Source organism: Lytechinus pictus, chromosome 12 (assembly GCF_037042905.1).
Source record: "Lytechinus pictus isolate F3 Inbred chromosome 12, Lp3.0, whole genome shotgun sequence".
Lineage (NCBI taxonomy): Eukaryota > Metazoa > Echinodermata > Echinoidea > Temnopleuroida > Toxopneustidae > Lytechinus > Lytechinus pictus.
The window spans coordinates 15,663,102-15,685,444 of record NC_087256.1 but is presented as its reverse complement, the minus strand read 5'-3'; the positions used below and the strand labels follow the sequence as shown (position 1 = coordinate 15,685,444).

General features: G+C 37.0%; 1 protein-coding gene across 2 annotated transcripts; it reads left to right on the top strand.

The window, feature by feature from the left end:
- Positions 1-7,131: 7,131 nt before the first annotated feature.
- LOC129272969 (uncharacterized) lies at positions 7,132-21,548 on the top strand. 2 transcript variants are annotated; one of them, XM_064107460.1, is made up of 3 exons: positions 7,132-7,258; positions 13,732-13,808; positions 17,092-21,548. In XM_064107460.1, the coding sequence occupies exons 1-3, from the start codon at positions 7,207-7,209 to the stop codon at positions 18,586-18,588; spliced, it is 1,626 nt and encodes a 541-aa protein (XP_063963530.1). In that variant the 5' UTR covers positions 7,132-7,206; the 3' UTR covers positions 18,589-21,548. The 2 variants fall into 2 exon arrangements, with proteins under 2 accessions (XP_063963530.1, XP_054766017.2); XM_054910042.2 differs by lacking the exon at positions 7,132-7,258 and adding an exon at positions 10,552-10,709.
- The last annotated feature ends 795 nt before the right edge of the window (positions 21,549-22,343 follow it).

Sequence of the window (22,343 nt, the reverse complement as noted above, 5' to 3'; positions counted from 1 at the left end):
TTGATAATTTCGATTGGATTATGCTTTGTGTTGAAATTGATTTGTTGAATGCGGTTCATGCTGCACCCATTCGGAACAATAATACTAAGACTTTGGTAAATCCTTTATTATTATTGTTTTTTTTTGGAGGGTAGGATATTATATTTTAAAAGTAAATTGAAAGTCACATTTCTACAGCATGATTGGAACATAAAATTAAGAACTTCATAAGTTCATATTCGTGCATGTGAAATATACAGTTTGTTGCCAGCATACATGTTAATGACAGTGTCGCTATAGCTTCGGCCCATAGTTTACGTCCTTCTCCCTTTTGACATCGTCATGCAATAAGTTGGCCTAAACCCAAAATGTTGCAAACAATCGATGTTAACTATTAACTTATCGAAATACGGAAAGGACTTGACGATGATTATTGATCAGAATGATCCTCGATCCACTTTATGAAAATTTTGTTTAGTTCATTCACGATGTTCAGATTGTCATATCAATTATCAATATTGTATATAAAAAAAAAAGGGGGGGGGGGCACACGATATGATGGGCTGTGCAGTCAGTGTAATTTTAAATGTATTTTTTTACGGGGAAATAAAGAAGTAAGGCATTAAGACAAGGCTGGGTATTATTAATCACCCGAGCTTTTGCTGGTCAATAAGTTAATAATTAATGAAGATGCTGATAATCACCTCTCATCTCATATCCTCGGTTTATTTAGGATGAGTATGCAGGACGTACATGTAAACGGGTAACCTTGCATGCAAAGAAGAAGGGGAGAATAAAAATCGGTGAATATAAACCATGCTATAAATAATAATGATAGTAATAACGCAGTTCTTGTATATAGCGCATATCACATTATGTCATAACGTCCCTATATGCGCTTCCAAAGGACTTGGATATTATTAACCTGGCATTAGACCCGCAGTCTTTTACAGCGCGGCATTTCAACGAATAAATTCCTGCCAGGTACCCATTCATCTCACCTGGGTTAAGTGCAGCATAATGTGGATGAATTTCTTGCTGAAGGAAATTACGCCATGCATGGCCGGGATTCGAACCCACGACCCTCTGTTTCAAAGTCAGAAGACTAATCCACTGGGCCACAACGCTCCACACAATAAACTATATTAATGGTGAATAAAATGATATATGGTCGAAGGACAATCAATGTACAGTACATGTATGTCATCTTTTGTATACCGATTTTACTCTAAAATTCTCCATATGAAAGTGCGCATCTGTTATACGCTCTTCCTATATAGTTCATATTCCTGCCTTTTCAGCAAATAAAATCTATTCAACAGTTACACCATAGTTATGTTGAAATTCAGACATAATTTGATAGAAACTTCACATCTATTTCTCTGCTATTAATGTTATTATTATTTTTTCAATTAGAGATGAAATTACAATTAACAGCTGAGCATTAAGACATTTTGTTATATTTTTATCCTTATTTGTACATTCTGCTTTAAATTTCTGAGCAAATATAATACGAGCATTATTTCAAAATAGAAAAATGGTCAGAAGAGTAGAAGTTTAGTACAGTAAGTGGGTCCATAAACTGTCTTTCCGTCTACTGTCTACTGCTATTACTAAGTACTACTACTACTACTACTACTACGTCTACTACTACTACTTCTGCTACTATACTACTACTACGACTACTACTACTACTACTACTACTACTACTACTACTACTACTACTACTACTACTACTACTACTACTACTACTACTACTACTAGTACTACTATACTACTACTATTACTACTACTACTACTACTACTACTACTACTACTACTACTACTACTACTACTACTACTACTACTACTACTACTACTACTACTACTACTACAGTACAGTTAGTGGGTCTATATGGATGCTATATACTACCGCTACAACTACTATACTACCACTATACTACCACTATACTACCGCTACTACTACTGCTACTACTACTGCTACTACTACTACTACTACTACTACTACTACTACTACTACTACTACTACTACTACTACTACTCATACTACTATATAATACTACTACTACTACTACTACTGCTGCTACTCCTACTACTATAATACTACTACTACTACTACTACTACTACTACTACTACTACTACTACAACTACAACTACTTCTACTACTACTACTACTACTACTATTACTACTACTACTACTACTATTACTTCTACTACTACTACTACTACGTCTACTACTTCTGCTACTATACTACTACTACTACTACTACTACTACTACTACTACTACTACTACTACTACTATACTACTACTATTACTACTACTACTACTACTACTACTACTACTACTACTACTACTACTACTACTACTACTACTACTACTACTACTACTACTACAGTACAGTTAGTGGGTCCATAAACTGTCTTTCCGAATTAACAAAATTAGTCGACATTCGAGTAATTTTTTGTCTCGCCTGCATAGCAGAGCGAGACTATAGGCGCCGCTTTTCCGACGGCGACGGCGGCGGCGGCGGCGTCAACATCAAATCTTAACCTAAGGTTAAGTTTTTGAAATGACATCATAACTTAGAAAGTATATGGACCTAGTTCATGAAACTTGGACATAAGGTTAATCAAGTATTACTGAACATCCTGCCTGAGTTTTAGGTCACATGACCAAGGTCAAAGGTCATTTAGGGTCAATGAACTTAGACCATGTTGGGAAAATTATTTTCAAAATCTTAACCGAAGGTTAAGTTTTTGAAATGACATCATAACTTAAAAAGTATATGGACCTAGTTCATGAAACTTGGGCATAATGTTAATCAAGTATTAGTGAACATCCTGCTCGAGTCTCAGGTCACGTGACCAAGGTCAAAGGTCATTTAGGGTCAATGAACTTTGGTCAAGTTGGGGGCATTTGTTGAATTACTATCATAACTTTGAAAATTTATGGATCTAGTCCATGAAACTTGGACATAAGGTTAATCAAGTACCACTGAATATCCTGTGTGAGTTTCAGGTCACATGACCATGGTCAATGGTCATTTAAGGTCAATGAACTTTGGCCGTGTTGGGCGTATATGTTAAATTACCATCCTAACTCTGAAAGTTTATGGATCTAGTTCATAAAACTTGGACATAAGAGTAATCAAGTATCACTGAACATCCTGTACGAGTTTCAGGTCACATGACCATGGTCAAAGGTCATTAAAGGTCAATGAACTTTGGCCGTGTTGGGGGTATTTGTTGAATTACCATCCTAACTCTGAAAGTTTATGGATCTAGTTCATAAAACTTGGGATATAAGAGTAATCAAGCTTCACTGAACATCCCCTATGAGTTTCAGGTCACAAAACCAAGTCAAAGGTCAGTTAAGGTCAATAAACTTAGGCCATGTTGGGGTAATTGTTGAAGTGCCATCATAACTTTGAAAGTTTATGGATAGAGAATGAATGAAATGTGGACATGGGTCTTAAGTCACCGTTCAAATGTCATCTATGGTCAATGAACGTGGTATTATATCATTATATGAATGGTGTTTTTGTGAATGATTATTTTATAGTAGTTTTCAAAGTTAGCACTGCTGCTATGTTAAATTGCGTAATGCAGGCGAGACTGCCAGAGGCGTTCCACTTGTTTATCAATGATTTGGCTGATTTTAACAATTTTTTACCTCGGTCGGGCATATTTTTAATTTTACCACCAACAGATTGGTTAATATGACCAATTGGCTTTTTGTTTTTAGATGATCTTATATGGTCGACCCATTTGCGGATCGGGGAGGGGGAAGGGGGGCATTTCCAGCCTGTACCCCCAATTGATAACTTTATAAAGTATTTGTAGTGGAAATATCTGACACAATCAAGTGAGGAAGTTAAAAAAAATCTTTTTGTTCTTTTTTGTTATTTTTCATTTGCTTGCCATTATTTTTGTGACATAAATATATAAATCACCTTTATTCGGGAGGGAATCCCCCTTTTTTGCTTGTCAGATTATTCGGAACAAAAATGTACCCTCATCGACAACATCAAGAGAATATGTTTGTTAAATTTGTGGAACAAATTATTAACATCTCCCTCAGAAAACTACAATTGTTTACTTATGCAATGAAGAAATGGAAAATGACCTACTTTTTTCACGATTGCTTACCCTCCCATGCATGAAGCCCTGCCCTATAATGATGGATGACGATGAATTTTTCATTCAAACTTTGGAATGGAAATACGACGCTATTCAAACATAAACAAATGTACTGCAAATAACTCTCTTTGTTTCCCCACACCCCATGTCCAGCAAAATCTGTGTCGAGTTCGTGTCTTTCAGAGCAGAGTGAGAGAGAGAGAGAGGGAGAGAGAGAGCGAGGCCCAGGGGGATTTTCGATGATTTAATTTTTATTTAATTATCATTCAACCTTTTATAAATCAATATTTGGTGTCATAATAGCTTTCCCCATAAAATCGTGAACTTTGCTCTGTCAATCGCTGGTTTCATAACTGAGGAAGTAGTCTTTTCTGCAGCCGCTTAAATCCGATTGGATCGCAGGAGCTACATATATATATATATATATATATATTATACAGATATTGCCTACCTAGAGTTTGAATATAACATTTCCTCTCCCCGACGGAGTTATATTTTTCCCAAGGGATCATATTTTGCCCGAAGCGCGCAGCGCTGAGGGAAAATATTATCCCGAGGGAAAAATATAGCTTCGGAGGGGAGTTGAAATGTTATTTATTAAAACGATAGACCAGGCAATATCTGTTATATTATATAGTCTATGTGGATTCGCCATCAGAAATTGCATTCATCATCTGGCTCAAACCCGAAATTCTTGCTACAGCTCTGATCCATCTACGTCATAATAGATTTTGTTTTAAATACATCAAGCGCGTTCTTCATGCAATCGACGCGTTAACATTAGCGCGTACATTAAATAAACTACCTTGTTACGCAACTTGTATGCAGCGAGTGACGTCACCTTAGTGAATATAACGCCGCAATTGAAAATACAACGCAGTATATTCCCTGAAGTGACGTCAAAACCTAGAATATAACAAATGCGATCCTCGCAGCTATGGTCACGTGATGGCGTATTGACCTATCACTGATTCGAATCTACATAACCTATGTAATATATATATATATACAGTATATTGGCCTCGCCTCATCTCATTATATATACAGTATATATATATATATATACTGTATATGAAGAGCTCAGTTGCAAAAGGGGTTAGGTCCATTTTTCATCAATTTTTTTTTTGTCTCAATGTATAGATTTTTAGTAGCTCTAAGATGATACCAAAGAAAAGATAAATTCCCATTAAAAAGTAAATAAAAATGGCAAAGAAAAATCACCTTTTTTTCAAAAGGGGTTAGGTCCATTTCAGAATACTTTCAAAAATATGAAGACAGGTAGATTTCTTTTATACCCAATTTTATGTTCACATGGTAGGGTATCATGAAAATTTAGTTTCGCATAAGAATATTGCAATACATGTACGGGAGAATAAAAAAAATGATTTTCTGGGAATGGGCCTAACCCCTTTTGCAACCAAACTCTTCTGAAGAGCTAATTTGTCAAAAGGGGTGAGGTCCATTTTTCATAATTGTTTATAGTTTTCTGTCTCAAAATCTATAGATCTTTAGTCGCTCTGATGATACTAAACAAAATTTGAAATTCACATTAAAACGTGAATAAAAGTGGCAAAGAAAAATCACCTTTTTTATTCAAAAGAGATTGGATTCATTTCAGTTTGCTTGCAAAAGGGGTTAGGTCCACAATGATAATTTTGAAAAAATATATAGAAAAAAAATGGAGACAGGTAGATTTCTGTTATACCAAATTATATGTTCACATGATAGGGTAGTACATCATGACAATTTAGTTTCTCATAAATTACAATAAGTGAGAATTACACGACTTTTCTCGGAATGGTCCAAAGTGGACCTAAGCCCTTTTGCAACCAAACTCTTCATATACATAACAAAAAGTAAGTCCCCCCTTAAACAAACATCCATAATATCCGAACCACTGGGAGTTTTTAATATTTTTTTTTTACATGAGCGTTTAGGTAATTTTATAAGCTACACTCTGAAGGAGTGTTCCGGACGTATTTTATGTCATGCTTCAGTGAGCACCGCCAGAAGGCAAACTTAGTCACAACTCACAAGCCAAATATCATGACTTTGATTCCACTTTATTGGAACGAATTCCACATTCTCATCATTAAAAAGAGTCGGAAGGCTTGTAAAAGGTACTATCTGAAAGACGATACAACTTCTTTTGCTAGATTTCACGGTTGTATAAACACAAATCAAAATTTGCTATAATTGGATTTTTTACACATTTCTATCGATAGAAATGATCAAATATTATGACAGTTATTTTGGGAAGAGTATCTTCAACAATATTCATCATTTCACGGTTCAATGAACATTTAATGAAAACAAAAAATACGATTTTCAAATATCATAGGCAAGTATATTGTTTCATTTTGGTAACTGAATTATCTTTCCTCACCTTTCTCAATTATGTTCATGACCAATTAACATGCAAAGGCGTTTAATTAAACACTCACACTTGAATGAACATGTGGAATGTAAATACTGTAGCTCTTTTTAAGGCCCGGTGTCACATGGGGCGTATCCTCAATACAACAGCGTTCTCACTTAGCCCCAGCTCGCGGATCAGACTCGCCTCGCGAGTAGTAGTAGCAGTAGAAGTAGTATAGTAGTAGAAGTAGTATACTACTACTACTTATACTACTATACTGCTACTGCATGCTACTGCTACTGCTGCTACTACTGCTACTACTACTACTACTACTACTACTACTTCTACTACTACTACTACTACTACTACTACTACTACTACTACTACTACTACTACTACTACTACTACTACTACTACTACTACTATACTACTATATATTATCACTACGGAGTCATATGATGGGGGAGGGGAAACAACTTGAAGATGCATGGCCCAGACCTTCTTTTTGTCTCTGAAATATACTCTTCTTTCTTCCCCATTTTCCCTGCGACCCCCCCTCCCCTCCTCTGCCCCCACCAGGCCCACTGCTACTACAATTTCATGCATTATCTGTTTGCGCACGTGCATGTTAAGTGACACCCTAACCAAAAACACAGGTGTCATGACAATTACCGAAAAAGATTAATCGATGACTCGGTACGTGCACGTTGGCTCATTTTAATTCTAATGGCAACTCCATCTAACTGGATTGTTCGTTCAAGATTTGTAATAAGCGATGGTAAGTCACTGATCCTATATTTATTGCAATACTTTTGGTTGATAAAACAGTTCCCGTGACCATTAGTGGCTGTCCCCATAATATCTATTGACAGATTGGGGTCAGTGGTAACTCGAAATCTTCTAAAATATTCTACTGCAAAATTGCACGTAAAACTGCGCTGCCATATTCCTGTGAGGTGACCTTCCTTTTCTATTGACATACTCGATCATTTGAAACAAAGCATTGTTGTATCATGGAGCTATTACTCCATGGTTGTATCATTATAGCCTATAGATTTTAATGGCTGTCTACGTGACAGATACAGGGTGGTTTCCTAGCTGAACTTGCCAACCTGATACCCCCACGATGGATACCTCACGTATGATAAATGGACGCATTTCAAGTATATGCTGCATTGTGACATAAGATCCATATTTCATCTGTTTGCATGATGATCAGAGAAGATGCATGGAGGATCATCGTCCTCATGTGCTGAGTTGAACTTCAAGCTCAGCCTGCATGTAGATTAAACAATTTTTAAAAAGTCTGATGTTTTCCGCTGTAATTTGTGCACCTGTGGAGCTTGTTATCGGCAACATATTTATCATGAGCAAACGATTTTTGAGGGGCTTTTTTAGTAGTAGTAGGAATTTGTTTATATTGATCAATCTCCTGGCGAAGATAAAATCGACATTATTTGTTGTATTAATATTATACATGCACCTGTCAACTTTTAGAAATGTAAAATCAGGACAACCAATGGCTGCATGGGGTCCATGGGCAAAGCCCCATGCGGGGGCCAAGAAGGCAGAACCCACCTGAAGCTCGTGAATTTGAAAACTTTAACCCTAAAAGGACTTGACTATAATTTGAGATGTATTGATGGCTGGTGCGGGAGGGGGGGGGGGGCATTAATGGGTCGATCAATAGAGATCCCCCTTATTAAACACTGCAAACTTTTTCAACCTAATCAGAATAAGTGATCTTTCATTATTATGATTGGGGCGCATAACTGTTAATTATATTTCTCTTGCTTGCTTTCTTTATTCAGATACATGTATGTCCTGAACCTTTTAATGTTAATATGTGATGTTTGTCGAATATACTGACGAATTATGTACATACAACATGACAGTGGCATAATGGGCCTATAATTGAGGGGGCACAACATGGCTTAGGCCTTCGTGGGAAAACTTCTTTAAAAGAGTTGCGAGAAAGAGAAGCGATCGAGCTAAAATGTTTCAATTTCTTTATGAAACCTATTTTTAGGACACATTTGACAGAGTAAATATTCAAACCCCTTTATCATTCCCTTTCTTTCTTTTCCTCTTTCTTTTTTACCTTTTCCTGGTCATATATATATATTTTTGTGTGTGTGGGGGGGGGGGGGGCAGGGCCAAGCAAGGCTCCCATCTTCAGCTTTACGTGACATCACCGGGCCCGCCGGTTCGGCTCTCTTTCTCTCTCTCCTTTGCATCCGAATGGGGCGTATTTTTTTCTCTTCCCTTTTTTTTTAAATTCAAGTAAACTTATTACGAGACATGCCTTTAGATAATTAATGTTTAGTTGTAATGTTTTAAGATAACCCCGGAAACTTTTCGATGAAGAACAGAACAACGAAGACCTATAAATCTATATAACCTATATAAATTTCTCATTTTATGACTGCATTAACTTGAAAAATTCAACATACCTTTGGTTTTAATAGTCATGATAGTCACTCATGGCTATAGTACGTATAGGTCCAGGTCTACTGTGTTAGCAATAAAAGCATTTAAATCATGGATTTGGCGTTGGGGGGGGGGGGAGGGGGAGGGTTGGTTCATTACAAATTTCAATGAACTAGGGCTTGCAGAATAAGGATGAGAGTCGGTGCAAATAAGGGAAATTTCTTGTTAATTACATGTAGAATTTCAGATGGCAATAATAAGCGACATTTAAATACAATAACTTTATTACTTTACATCGGATTTTGATCTATAATTTCTATGTGCATGTTTTTTTTAATTTATTCAAATCAAACTTCTCTGGGGATTTTTTGTTAGGGGTGACATTGACCTTTAAATTGCGATGTAAAGAATTAAAAAGTTTTCATGATTACTTCTCTGAATTTGAAGAAATAAAAAAAGAAAGAAAAGAAAACTAACCCTCTACGAAAAGTAATTGGTCAAAACGAAGAGTTCACCAAATAATTAAAATGTACAAGTGAACTGGCCCTTTACCATGATATATCAAAGGTAATTGGTTAAAATCGAAAAGTAAATAGTCAGTTTGCTCAAAACGATGCAAAAAAAAAGGAGAGGAAAAAAACCGGTAGTGTACACGAGTAGAGCAATACGCCCCCTCCCCCGTGGCAGACCCTGGGATGTGAACGTCCCACAATATCTCCATGCTTAAACGTTGGAAATAAAGTGAATAACAAAGAGAAAAAAATTTGAGCGAGTAAAAGCTATCCCCAACATGCCCAAGGTGGCAAATATTGGGTAAAAGTGCTCCATGAGGGTAATTATGTGTCCAACCAACATTGGGAATTTCTTTTGGGAATTTTCATTTATCCAGTGTGATGAAAATTTTACCCATTCTAAAGTAATTGCTGCTTTTTTCTCTCTTTTTTTCCCTACTGGCCAATATGCTTCTCGCATTGGGTAAAATACTGCCCCAAATCGGTTGGACACATAATTATCCTCGTGGTGGTAAAAAATTTACCCAATATTTTTTACAGTGCATATACCCTCTATTCAACATGACTGTGATTGAAAGGGGTAATTTTTTAGTTGTTCCCCCCTGCAATATATCCTCATATATTAGATTTTTGTATTTATTTTCATTTATCTATTTTTATTTTTTTAATATAGATTTCGCCAATGTTGTATATTACTGCAATTTATGAACATAATTATTAAAGGACAAATAATCTGTCAATATGTTGCCCCTTGCATAATTTCATAGAGTTTGAAACACCACTTATTATTTTGACATTAATTTTTCATGTTTTTTTTTCATTTTAATATCCTTCCATCGTGTTTATTACATGAGGCATGCAGCTATGACCTCGCGTTGCTACCAAATTCTACAAAACTATATGCAATGCCGCATTAATTATACCAGATATAATTACAAATCAGTAAATATGGCCACTCAACGATCGAATAACTTGTGAAACGAATATGTCTCTTTATTACGCAGCGTGGAGGGGGGGGGGGGGGGGAGATGTGCCTATTGAAAAACATGTCGTTTAAATTCCAGCTAACGGAAAACTGTGCAAAGGTCGCGATCATAAATTAACCACATCACATACCTGTTATGACATTGGACTTTCACAACCGGTTTGCCAAGTACATGTACGTGTCAGATTGTACGCTTCGTGCTATAGACTGCATCATTAGGAGGCATGTATGTTGTTCCTTTGGAAATATGAACTTATCGTGTATATTGCCTGCATCATGGAGGCGTGAACGTTATGGATACGGTACTTGTATACTTTGCTAAGTTATAATTTCTTTAGTTTTGCTTTTCTTTTGTAAAATATATCAATCAAATTTGTTTCAGTTTCTATTTTTTTCCTCATAATGTACTCATTGTCTGTTTTTGTTTTCAGAACTGGGTTTGTTACTGTTGTTTTTCATATTTTCTTTTTCTCTTTTCTTTTAAAATATTTCCTCGTTGCTCTTTCTCTTTTCTCCCTATCCCTTTAAGTACGCCTATATGTCTCTTCCATTCAAGTGTTCTCCACGTATTCATGCACTTGCGTCACTATGTAGTCCAGATATAGTTCAACTCATTAATTTCTATGTCATAGAATTTATTGTGCACGCGATGAAGCTTGCATGTATTTCAATCATTATTCGAAGTATTTGAGCAATTTTTTGTTTCTCGAAAAGCATTAGCTTAGACCTATGGGGTGGTAACGTTGGGGATATTGATTAAGTTGACCTCTTTTAATACGATAGAAACTGCTGTTGAACTCTCCTCATTCCCTTTTTATTATCTTAAAAAAAGTAATATGAGATGTACATCATTTGAATTGATATGTATATTGTATCTCTGTATCTCGTCTGATTGATTTTCATTATTTTTTTTCCGGGGGATGAGCAGGGGCGGATCCAGGAGGGGGCCGAGCCGGCCCCGGCCCCCCCTATTTTTTGACAACCTGCAGAAAAAGTGTACTATAGGAAAAACACTAAAGAAAAGTAGGAAAGAGGTGTCATACCCAGGATGTGTAATTTACAACCTCGTAATGGCCGGCCCGACCCCGAAAGGAAACAAGAAAAGGGTGAGGGGAAGAATTGGAAAAATAACTTTATATAAAAAATTTCGCTCGCGCTTCGCGCTCGCATTGCCTGTGCCAATGAATCCCATTCAAGAGGATTAAATGACACTTATATATCCAGATCTGAAATCAATTTGCACACAATATTTTAGCTCGCACATCAAGCTTTAATTATTTTGTTTGTTTTACACAAATTGTTTATATCAATATTTTCAGCTCGCGCTGCGCGCTCGCATTGTTTGATTCATGAGTTACCTATCCTCTTTGGAAATTCTTACCAAAATTTGTCAAAATGCTCCTTTATCATGTCAGTATATAAAAAAATTGAGCTTGTGCTTCGCGCTCGCATTTAATTGTTTGAGACACACAGCTTTTTCTGTATTTAAATAAAAACGCGCTTAGACTGTCCAGTTTTCAGGTCGGAATATAAAAAAATTTGAGCTCGCGCTTCGCACTCTCATTATTTAATTGGTGATACTTGTATCCTCTTCATTAATCACTAAAAACAGTCCTAATTGAGTCCCTTTTCACGTTACTATGATAAAATTTCAGCTCGCGCTTCGCCCTCGCATTGTTTAGTTGGATACTTATCTTTTTCATGATTATAAAATCTCCTCAGAATCTTCAGGTCTAAGGACATAAAATATCAAAGAATTTGAGCTCGCGCTTCGCGCTCGCATTATATATTAAGACCACATGAGATACCTTATCTTGTTTATAACAATACAAACTAACATATACTTAAAACTTCAGTCTCTAGTTAGGACTACCCCCTGAACCCCCCCCCCACAAAAAAAATCAGATTATAGCGGCCAATCGAGAAAAATGTTGATGAAAATATATTTCGGCCCCCCTATTGGCGAAAGCTGGATCCGCCCCTGATGAGAGCCCCTTTCCTTCACAGACATTCCTCAAAACTCTGGCACTGTTTATAAAATATGTTATTGATTTTAAGCAGTATTTGATTTATTTGAGAGTGAATCTCTTGCAAATATTTTTTCTAGGATTTTGATTTCAGGATTTGTTATTACTTCATGTAAGCCATTATGAATCCGGATCCTGAACTTTATTCGTATAGGATGTGAACATCCTCTCCTTCAACTTTAATGGTAACGAAAATTTCCTGTTAAAACTCTATATTCGCTTTTTCATTTCTATAAAAAAAAAAATGCAGACACCTATACCCATGGCCGGCGGAGCAGATGATTATCTTTTGTGCATGGGGGGGGGGGGGGGGGGGGGGAGTCGGGACATATCTTTGCCCCCATGCCTATTAATACCACAAAACCTCCCCTGCGATATCCGGCCTTTGGACAGGACATGCGTATAGGGGGCGGGGAGACTGTTTTTTAGTTTTAAGGCCTGATTATTTTATATTTTCAACCAGTGAATACAAACATAAACTGGCTTCATAAATTTCATAACTTCATAAAATATGATGCATCATAATAACTTCATAAATAATACATCAGGGTACCGGTAAATAAGTAATTCATAAACATATACATATACATTTATAAATTAATCCATTTATTTTCCAATTCACTGATAGAAATTAAGAAGTATAATACAGAAAAAAATAATAATTAACACACCCGGGGAGCGTTTCATCAACATTATTTTCTGTCCGACAAGTTGTCAGATCTGACAACTTTCCTTGATTTTGATTGGCTGACAAGCACTGTTACTATGGTAACTGTCGGATAAAACGTCTGACAAGTGCTTTCATGAAACGCTCCCCTGGACATCCCACACACAAAAAATAATGAATCCTTGTCCTTCAGGTCCCCTCCTTCCCCACCCCCCTCCCCGGCCCCGCCGTCAGCCGCCTCCCCTCCCTAAGACCATGGACCCAGATAAGCCCCCGCAAAGTACATGAGGAACTTACAAAAAAATATAAAAACCGAAACTTTAGAATCTGCAGAAAACAAATGACACAACACAAACCTATATTCTCCTATCCCCTAAGCATATTGCTTCCCCTGTAATACTTAAATATTACCCCCCCCCAAAAAAAAAAAAAAAACGGACAAGAATAAAAAAAAAACTGGAGGAAAGAGGAAAGAAGAAATAGTTACATAGTTATGGGGGTATCAAGGTATCCAGTTCAGAAATAAAAGGTTTGCGCCTTACCCCCCTATCAAAATACTTTTCAGTCTAGTTCTGTTAAAAACAGTCGCATCAACTCTATCTATTGAATTATCATTATTTTGTCTTTCAGATACGATTGATAAAACAGGACAGAATGGAGTTAAATCTCATGAACCTTTCGAGGCCACACCTCTGTACAAGAAACAGGTAACTATATTACTTTTCATGTATGAAATATCGGGAGACTATACACACATCCCTATAATTAAAAGAGGACGATTGGAGAAGAATGAAGAAAATATAAAAAGAGGAGCATTTACAGCAATGAACTTGGTCACACAACCTTTTTGTGTAAACAAAAATAATCAAATTTTCAAATTCAGAGAGAAAAACTTTGTCGCACTAAGATCACATTCCGCTCTTTCACACTGTAATTTTTTTTTCGTGATTTAAATGATTCCAGTGAAAAAAATAATGCTAATGATGAATTTTTAGCACGTGTGAATCCAAACTAGAATCACGAAAGCTATAATCACAATCACGAATTCAAATTCTACTCCAGAGGTGACTTCCACTTAAGTTGAACTCAAATTACGTTACGAATTTTCCATGTGAAAGGTCCGATGATCCTAAAAACGAATTCCAATCATCACTACAATGGGCCTTTTTCACACGTGAATTTTGAATCATCATTGTAATGATGATTGCTATTGTAATCGTGACTGATTAGCGTTCGTGATTCTAATCATGTTCTAGTTTGGTTTCACACGTGCTAAATATTCGTCAGTAGCCTTATTTTTCACTGGAATCATTCAAATTACGTTTTTTTTACCGTGTGAAAGGTCGGTAAGATGATTCAAGATTTACGTGTGAAAAGGCCCATTGTATAGATACCTATTACTGTACCTATTAAATTACATACTTAATTGTTGTTAGTTCTCTATTTCATTAATCATCTTTTAGATGCAAATATCCAATTGTGATTCCTTTTTAAATGCAAAATTATGAAATTGAGTGTGTATTCCAATTGACTGTAAATTTGTTCTTTATCTTTCGTATTGACATAACAAATATTCACCTATTTTTTCTTGAGAGGAGAGATAAAAACACTTCAAGTTGATTGTCCGTTCACTCTAATTGATTATCACCTTTCATGATAACTTGATGATATAAGAGGGAGAGAGAGAGAGAGAGAGACAGAGAGAGAGAGAGAGAGAGAGAGAGAGAGGGAGAGAGAGAGGGGGGAGACTCCCTTACACCATATGACCCGACCGAATTTATTTTTTCTGTTTTTTTTTTCTTCCTCATAGCAGAGCGAGACTTTAGGCGCCGCTTTTCCGACGGTGGCGGCGTCAACATTGAAATCTTTAAATGCCTCCTTAACTTAGAAAGTATATGGACCTAGTTCATAAAACTTGGACATAAGGGTAACCAAATATTACTGAAGATCCTACCCGAGGTTTAGGTAACATGACCTAGGTCATAGGTCATTTAGGGTCAGTAAACTTTGGCCATGTCGGGGGTATTTGTTAAATTGCCATCATAACTTTGAAAGTTTATGGATCTAGTTCATGAAACTTAGACATAATAGTAATCAAGTATCACATCGCTGAATACCCTGTGCGTGTTTCAGGTCACATGACCAAGGTCACATGTCATTTAGGGTCAATGAACGTAGTAGGCCTATTGCTCATTTACTATGTTATGAATGTGATTTTTTTGTGTGTGATTCATTATTCTGTAGTCGTTTTCAAAGTCGGCACTGCTGCTATATAGAATCGCGTAATGCAGGCGAGACTGCCCGTGGCGTTCCACTCCTTCCTCCATAGGCGGATCCAGGGGGGGAGCCCGCCCCTCCCCTATTGGCGGAGCAAAAAAAAGAAAAAAGGGGGAAAGAAAGAAAAAGAAGGGGAAAGAAAGGAGGAAAAAGAAGAGGAAAAATAAGAGGAGGGAGACGAGTGAATAAGATAAGGCCAGGGGAAGACTTTGAAAATGATTTTAAAATACATGTTTCATGTCACTTTATTAAATTTTCGGAAAGGAATATCGTCAAGTTTCATATCGCGCTTAGGAAGAGGAATGGGAAGATAGTCATCATTTTCATATGTGCTTTCCACATACACTTCACAATTTCCCTATACACAGTGCTTTAAATAGTGCTTAAATTTACCCTTTTCATACCGGAATATCAAATGTATTCAGAATGCCCATATTCTGTCTAACTCTAAAACACGCGCACACATGTTTTTTGAGATATGCAGCTTGATCTTTATTCAAAACGTGCTGAAATTATCCATTTTGCGCTCGCTTTATTAATGTAGGAAGATACCAAATTACCCATCCTTTTTCATGATTTACAAAACATGAATAGTGTCCCATTTTTAGGTCTGAAATCTCAAATTTTTTCTGCTCGTGCTTCGCGCTCACATCAATTGTTTAGTTTTATACCGTTTATTTCAAAAAGTGCTTAGAATGTCAATTTTTAAGGACGCGATGTCAAAAAATTTTCAGCTCGCGCTTCGCGCTCGCATTATCTAAAAGTTGAAATATCATGTGTATCGTCTTAATGGCAAACTGCAAATTGTCCTTAACAGGTCCCTTTTTGATCAAGCCAGAACCCATTAAAAATTTCTGCTCGCGCTTGTAGTATTAGTATACGAATCTTGTTCAGGTTCATAGAAATTGCCCAGAATATTCAATTTTCAGGAAAAAATACATGTAATTCCAAAAATTTTAAGCTTGCGCTTCGCGCTCGCACTGTTCAAATAGGGCTTATGAAATTATTACATTTTTAAAAGTTGTTTTATAACAATAAAGTTAAAATATGACTGTTAGGACATCGGCGTTTTGGGGAGAAAAGAAAAAGGAAAGTGTGAAATATAGGCCTAAAATTTTTTTAATGTGATGTCAAAATCTATCACAAACTTTGATTTTGTTAATGTCAAAAATTTTGCTCGCTCGCAACTTCTTATTAATTTTACGCGATATGTCGTATCGAACCCCCTCAAAATTTTTGGCTCATTACGCCACTTAGACAACCCCTTCAAATAAACAAACAAAAATCAACTTTGAGCGGCCGATCGGGGAAAATATGGGTGAAATTTTTTTCGGCCCCCCTATTGGCGGGAGCTGGATCCGCCCCTGTTCCTCTTCTTGTTATCATTATTAATAATACATTTATTAATAATATTATTATTATTATCTTCATGATAATTGTCATCATCATCATCAGTCATTTTCCTCCTTACCATTACCATCTTCATCAATGTTAATAGGAATATTTGTTCTACATGATCTAGAAACATTGTACTGAGTAGGAGAAATAGTAGATATAATAGGAATGTTTAAAAGAGGAGAGGGAAGAGAAGCAGCTATTGCAGCTGAAGCAAAATTACGTCGATTTCTGAAAGGCGTTAGATTAAATTTCAGTCTTTTAAATTAATGTAAATGGAATCCTCAATTTTCTATTTTTGTTTGTCTAACTTTGCAGGCCTCATCTAGCGGATTCCGTTGGGACGTAATAGGATGGTTGATAGGCATCGTATTCATCACCGCCCTATTGCTTGCCATGATGTTCATAGGGAAATCCAGGGGCTGGGATGCCGATGCTGGCTACTGCCACAACGAGAGTGAGTCATCACAGGAACGCTTCTTGCCAGAACCTTACATCGAAGAACCTGGCGTTCCAGGAAGATATGGATCTGGAGCCTCGGCAAGATGGTACTACTGGCAGATACCTCCCGAAGAAGTCACAGCTTTGACCAGAGGCATCATGTGGCTATGTTACGTGACCCATCAGTTATTTGTATGGGGCTGCATCTACTATGCGCAAAGGTTTAAGACGGTCTATCCCAATCCTCTAGATGCCAAGTACTCCACCGACATGAAGAATTTTAATTGGATACCACTGATAGGCAACATGGTGTTCCATCTCTTTCATCTGGGACAGACCCATTGGACGTACGACGCTCTTGCCCAGGACGTGTCAGAAGCTAGCTCTCAAGGTTCTGTTATAATGCTGCTTGTGTTCGTCTTAATGATAGAGTACCGGAATCGTGGGATGGCATTTGGTTGGCCTTCCAAAGATGACACCAACAACATCAGCAACAAGCTCCGACTTCCTTGGGGTCCACAGGAACTCATACGTCGTTACCATGGATATGCTTTCTCCTGGGCGGCCATCTACACATTCTGGTATCATCCTATGGAGAACACAGTCGGTCATGCCCTAGGGTTCACACATACCTGGTTGTTCATGCTTCAGGGAAGTCTCATGTATACGCAGTTCCATCTAAACCGATACTGGCGTCTTCTCCTTGAAGCATGGGTCATAATCCATGGTTCTGTGGTCGCTTGGCAAACCGGAGGTCCAGCTCTGAATGGCACATCGCTGTATCCAATGTTCATGTTTGGTTTCCTGTGGATCTTCACGATGACCCAACTCTTTGGTCTTCCAATCTTCAAATACATTCCCCGTCTGCTTTGGTTTCTTCCATTCGTCGCCTATATGGCCGTGGGGATCTACATCTATGGTTGGGTCTTTGTTGATAAAGAAGGTCGCTACTGGATTCGCATGAATGAGATGATCCGCATCCCTGCAACGGAGTACCTTTGCGTGATCATCGCCTGGCTTGTCATGTGGTTCTTCCTCTGGATTGAAAAGAAAGTGAAAGCAGACAAGATCAACGAGCCTTTCCAACCACCTAGTATAGTCAAAGAGATCATGTACCTTTCAGGGGTAGTCTTCACCTACGCAATCATGGTCACAGTCGCCATTCTCATCCAAGCCTTGGACGTCAAAATGGACTTGATAGCCCTCATGGTCATATTCGTCATCATTTTCACGGTCGGTGTTGCCGTGACCTGTATGCTGCTTAAACAAATCATGCCACCTTATGCCGGGGACTTGACAGACACAAGCAACAATTCAAGAGTTTCTCCTACGTTTGACAATCCTGGTTTCAAAGTGGATGAGAAGAAGTTTTGAGATACATGTACCTTTTGACATAGTTTATAGACTCATGTTCAAGTTTGCAATTGCAATATTTCGTGTTATCATAGTGTGTTCAAGATTAAAATCAACCATATCAGACATCGATCTGAACAATTTCATTTTTATATTTTATTGACCCACTTCGACAAGAAAGAACAGTCCAGAAATAGGTTCATTGACCATTGACCAATGTCAATTGGATTTTGCATGTAAATAGCAGGCAATAGACACTGATATGTTACAAATTGGCTTGCTCATTCTAATAATTTGCCCTTTGTAATTTATTAATTTCAATTCCGCTCTATACACGTCTGAATTTGTTGGTAATATGGTATATTATGGACTGCCTTATAGCTGGAGACACAATCATGGGTGTCGATTTGTGTTTAATATATATATATACATAAGTAAATTCAGAGAGAAAAACAAATTGGTCATTGTGCGTATTAAGGCCACCGCACACCTTACGACTGTTCGCGATCCGATTTTGGAGCAAATCGCATTTTGCTCATTCTCTGAAAATGTGAATGGAACATATCATTTTATTTGAGGTTAAAATTAATTGAAAGAATAGTAATATGACCATTTTGAAAGATTGCAAGCCTTTATTTTGGAGTAAATGCCAAATTAGTTTCAAATCGTAGCCAATCGTACGACTGCTATGGCGTCATTACGACTAGGTATTAAATTTGCTTTTATTCTAAGAAGGATGATAGCATAGTCACAGATTTGAACATAGGTATTCGTACGATGATTTAGAACATTACACAGTAAGATATTCCAAGTCTCAATATTAACATCAAATTCTACTACATTTTATTCTGAAATCGGGTCGCAGTGTGCGGACACCTTTATACGACAATCAATGTTACCATTGGTAACATACGCCATTCCCCCACCTTAAATCTGGAGATTATATCCCCCACCCCATGATCGAAACCCTCATTGAATGGATGATAACACACCTGAAATATTGGGGGCGATATATACCCCACCCCCTCCCCGGATCGACACCCATGGACACAACATAATATTGTCCTGAGTAGACTCGTATGATAAAATATTGCCCTCGTCCCGACTCTGAGCAAAATTGTACGGATGAATCTCTCAATGCTCTTCCATATTAAATTATGATAGAATAATTTATTATAGTAATCGCTATTTATGATGACAAAAATACCTCATTATATGACAGAAATGTATTTTACACATATTTTAATGATTGATTCGGTTATGGCGATCCTGGTAAATACGACGATGCTGGTGTATTGTTTGTAATAATCATTGTCTTTACGTCAGGTTTTCACCGATGGTGCGCTTTTTGTTGATGAAGTGATTATTTAGCCTTATTTTTCTATCACTTACCGATTTGAATACTACTTCATGAAAAATATGCAAATATGATCACTATTGTGTTTTGGTTGAGATTACAATAATTGTCTTTCATGATAGTCTTGCTACAATATTTTTATCAATTTGAAAATGTATATATTTAATTTAAGATGATAATATTAAACAAAGAGTCATTATTATACACATTATCAGTGTATTAATTCTCTTCATTCTGCATAGAGACTGTAGAGCTATAATTGTAATACATCTACTGCAGTGGCGTAGCTAGGATTTTTTTCCTGGGGGGGGCACTGGGGGGTCCTTGCTTTTTCAGGGGGGGCACCATTTTTTCCGTTGTGTGTGTATGTGTCACAAGGGCGGATCCGACTTTCGCCAAAAGGGGACGGGGGCCGAAATTATCTTCACCTATATTTTCCCCGATCAGTCACTTCTTAGTTTTATTCTTATAAAACAACATAACTTGATATAATCTCATAAGCCTTATAAAAAGTGCGAGCGCGAAGCGCGAGCGATTTTTTTTTGTTACTTTCATGTATTTTGTCCTGAAAATTTAATATTCTTGGCAATGTTATGTGTGATCCTGAACAAAATTCGTATGTAACAAGATGGTTACTGCGAACGCCAAGCGTGAGCAGAAATTTTTATTAACTGTTGTAGCATTATCGAAAATGGACCTGTTAAGGACTGCTTACAGTTACCCACGAAGACGGTATATATTTCAATAATGCGAGCGCGAAGCGCGAGCAAATTTTTTTGACATTCCGACCTAAAAAATTGTCATTCTAAGCACTTTTTGTATTAATAAATGGGATAGCTATGTAACTAAACAATTGATGCGAGCGCGAAGTGCGAGAGGAAGAAAATTGAGATTTTAGACCTAAAAGCGAGACACTATTTATATTTTGTAAATCATAAATAGGATATAGTTAATTGGGTATCATTAATTATGCGATCGTGAAGCGTGAGCAGACAATTATTGATATTCTGATGTGAAACTGGATAATTTAAGTACATTTGATATAAAGAACATGCAGGCTATCGGGCATGTTTTAGATTTAGACCTAGAATCTGGGCAGTCTGAATACATTTGACCACGCAGCGTGAGCTTAAAAATGCTGATATGTAGACTATAAAAGGGACATTTTACAGCTAGAGCACTTAAATTTGTTAATGAAAAAATGATGAAAGCTCGATGTCCGAGCTAAAATATATTTTGTATATTGACATCAAAACTTGCTCCATATCAGCCTATTGAGCAAGATATGAATCTCATCGAACATGCAATTCTGGCGCGAAGCGCAAGCAAAAGTTTTATATAGTAACATGAAAGATTTGTTTTTTTTTGCAAGTCTTCCCTTCACATTATTTCATCCACTCGTCTTCCTCCTCTTATTTTCCTCTTCTTTTTTTTCTTCTGTCTTTCTTCTTCTTTTCCTTTTTTCTTTTCTTCTTTCTCCCTTTTTTTTTTGCTCTGCCAATTTTTTTCAGGGGGGGCACCTGGGGGGGGGGGGGGGGGGGCACGTGCCCCCCCAGGCCCCCCGTAGCTACGCCACTGATCTACTGGGGACCAGGAACGATTTTTGAAGAGGGGGTGCTGGATTAAAAAAATGACAAACCAAAACAAATAAACCAACAACAACAAAATAAAAGGGTTTTCCACAAAAAATGAAGGCGATACTGGTCACACACAAAAAAAAGAAAATGGCAAGCAAAATAAGGAAAATGGGGAAAGAGCACCCCGCTTCCCATGGCCTTGTAGGCCTAAATCAATGCTGTTATACATTAAAACTTTAAGCACTGCACTCGATTGAGTTTGGTGGTGCATGATTGGTTCAAACGAGAGAGTGATTCATAAAGATTTCTTTCAGTGATTTTCAACGACAAAAGTTATAAGCTAATGGGAATCCCTACATCTACTTCGGCTATATATATAGGTACATAATTATAATCTGACCCCAAAATCTGACACAACTTCATGAAATGCTTTCCAGGTAAACGTTGCTTTTCAGGACTTGCCATATTATAGACAAATTCCACGCTGACACCTCGAGTTTGATATCAAATTACTCATAGGCTCAAAATATAGTTTAGGCTGAGTGATAACTGTATACTAAGGAAGAGAGCTAGATCAGGGAAAGAACGAGACAGTAAAGCTATATGACTAGGAGAAGGGCACTAGCGTCATATTGTTCAGAGGGGAGGGGGGGGGGTGGTGTTATATTGTTCCATCCCCCACTTGAATATTAGATTAATTGAATTAATTAATCAATCAATTAATTGATTAATTAATTTATTGATTAATTCATTAATTAATTAATTGATTGATTGATTAATTAATTGATTAATTAATCAATCAATTCAATCATTCCTTCCTTTTCTCCTTCCTTCCTTCTTTC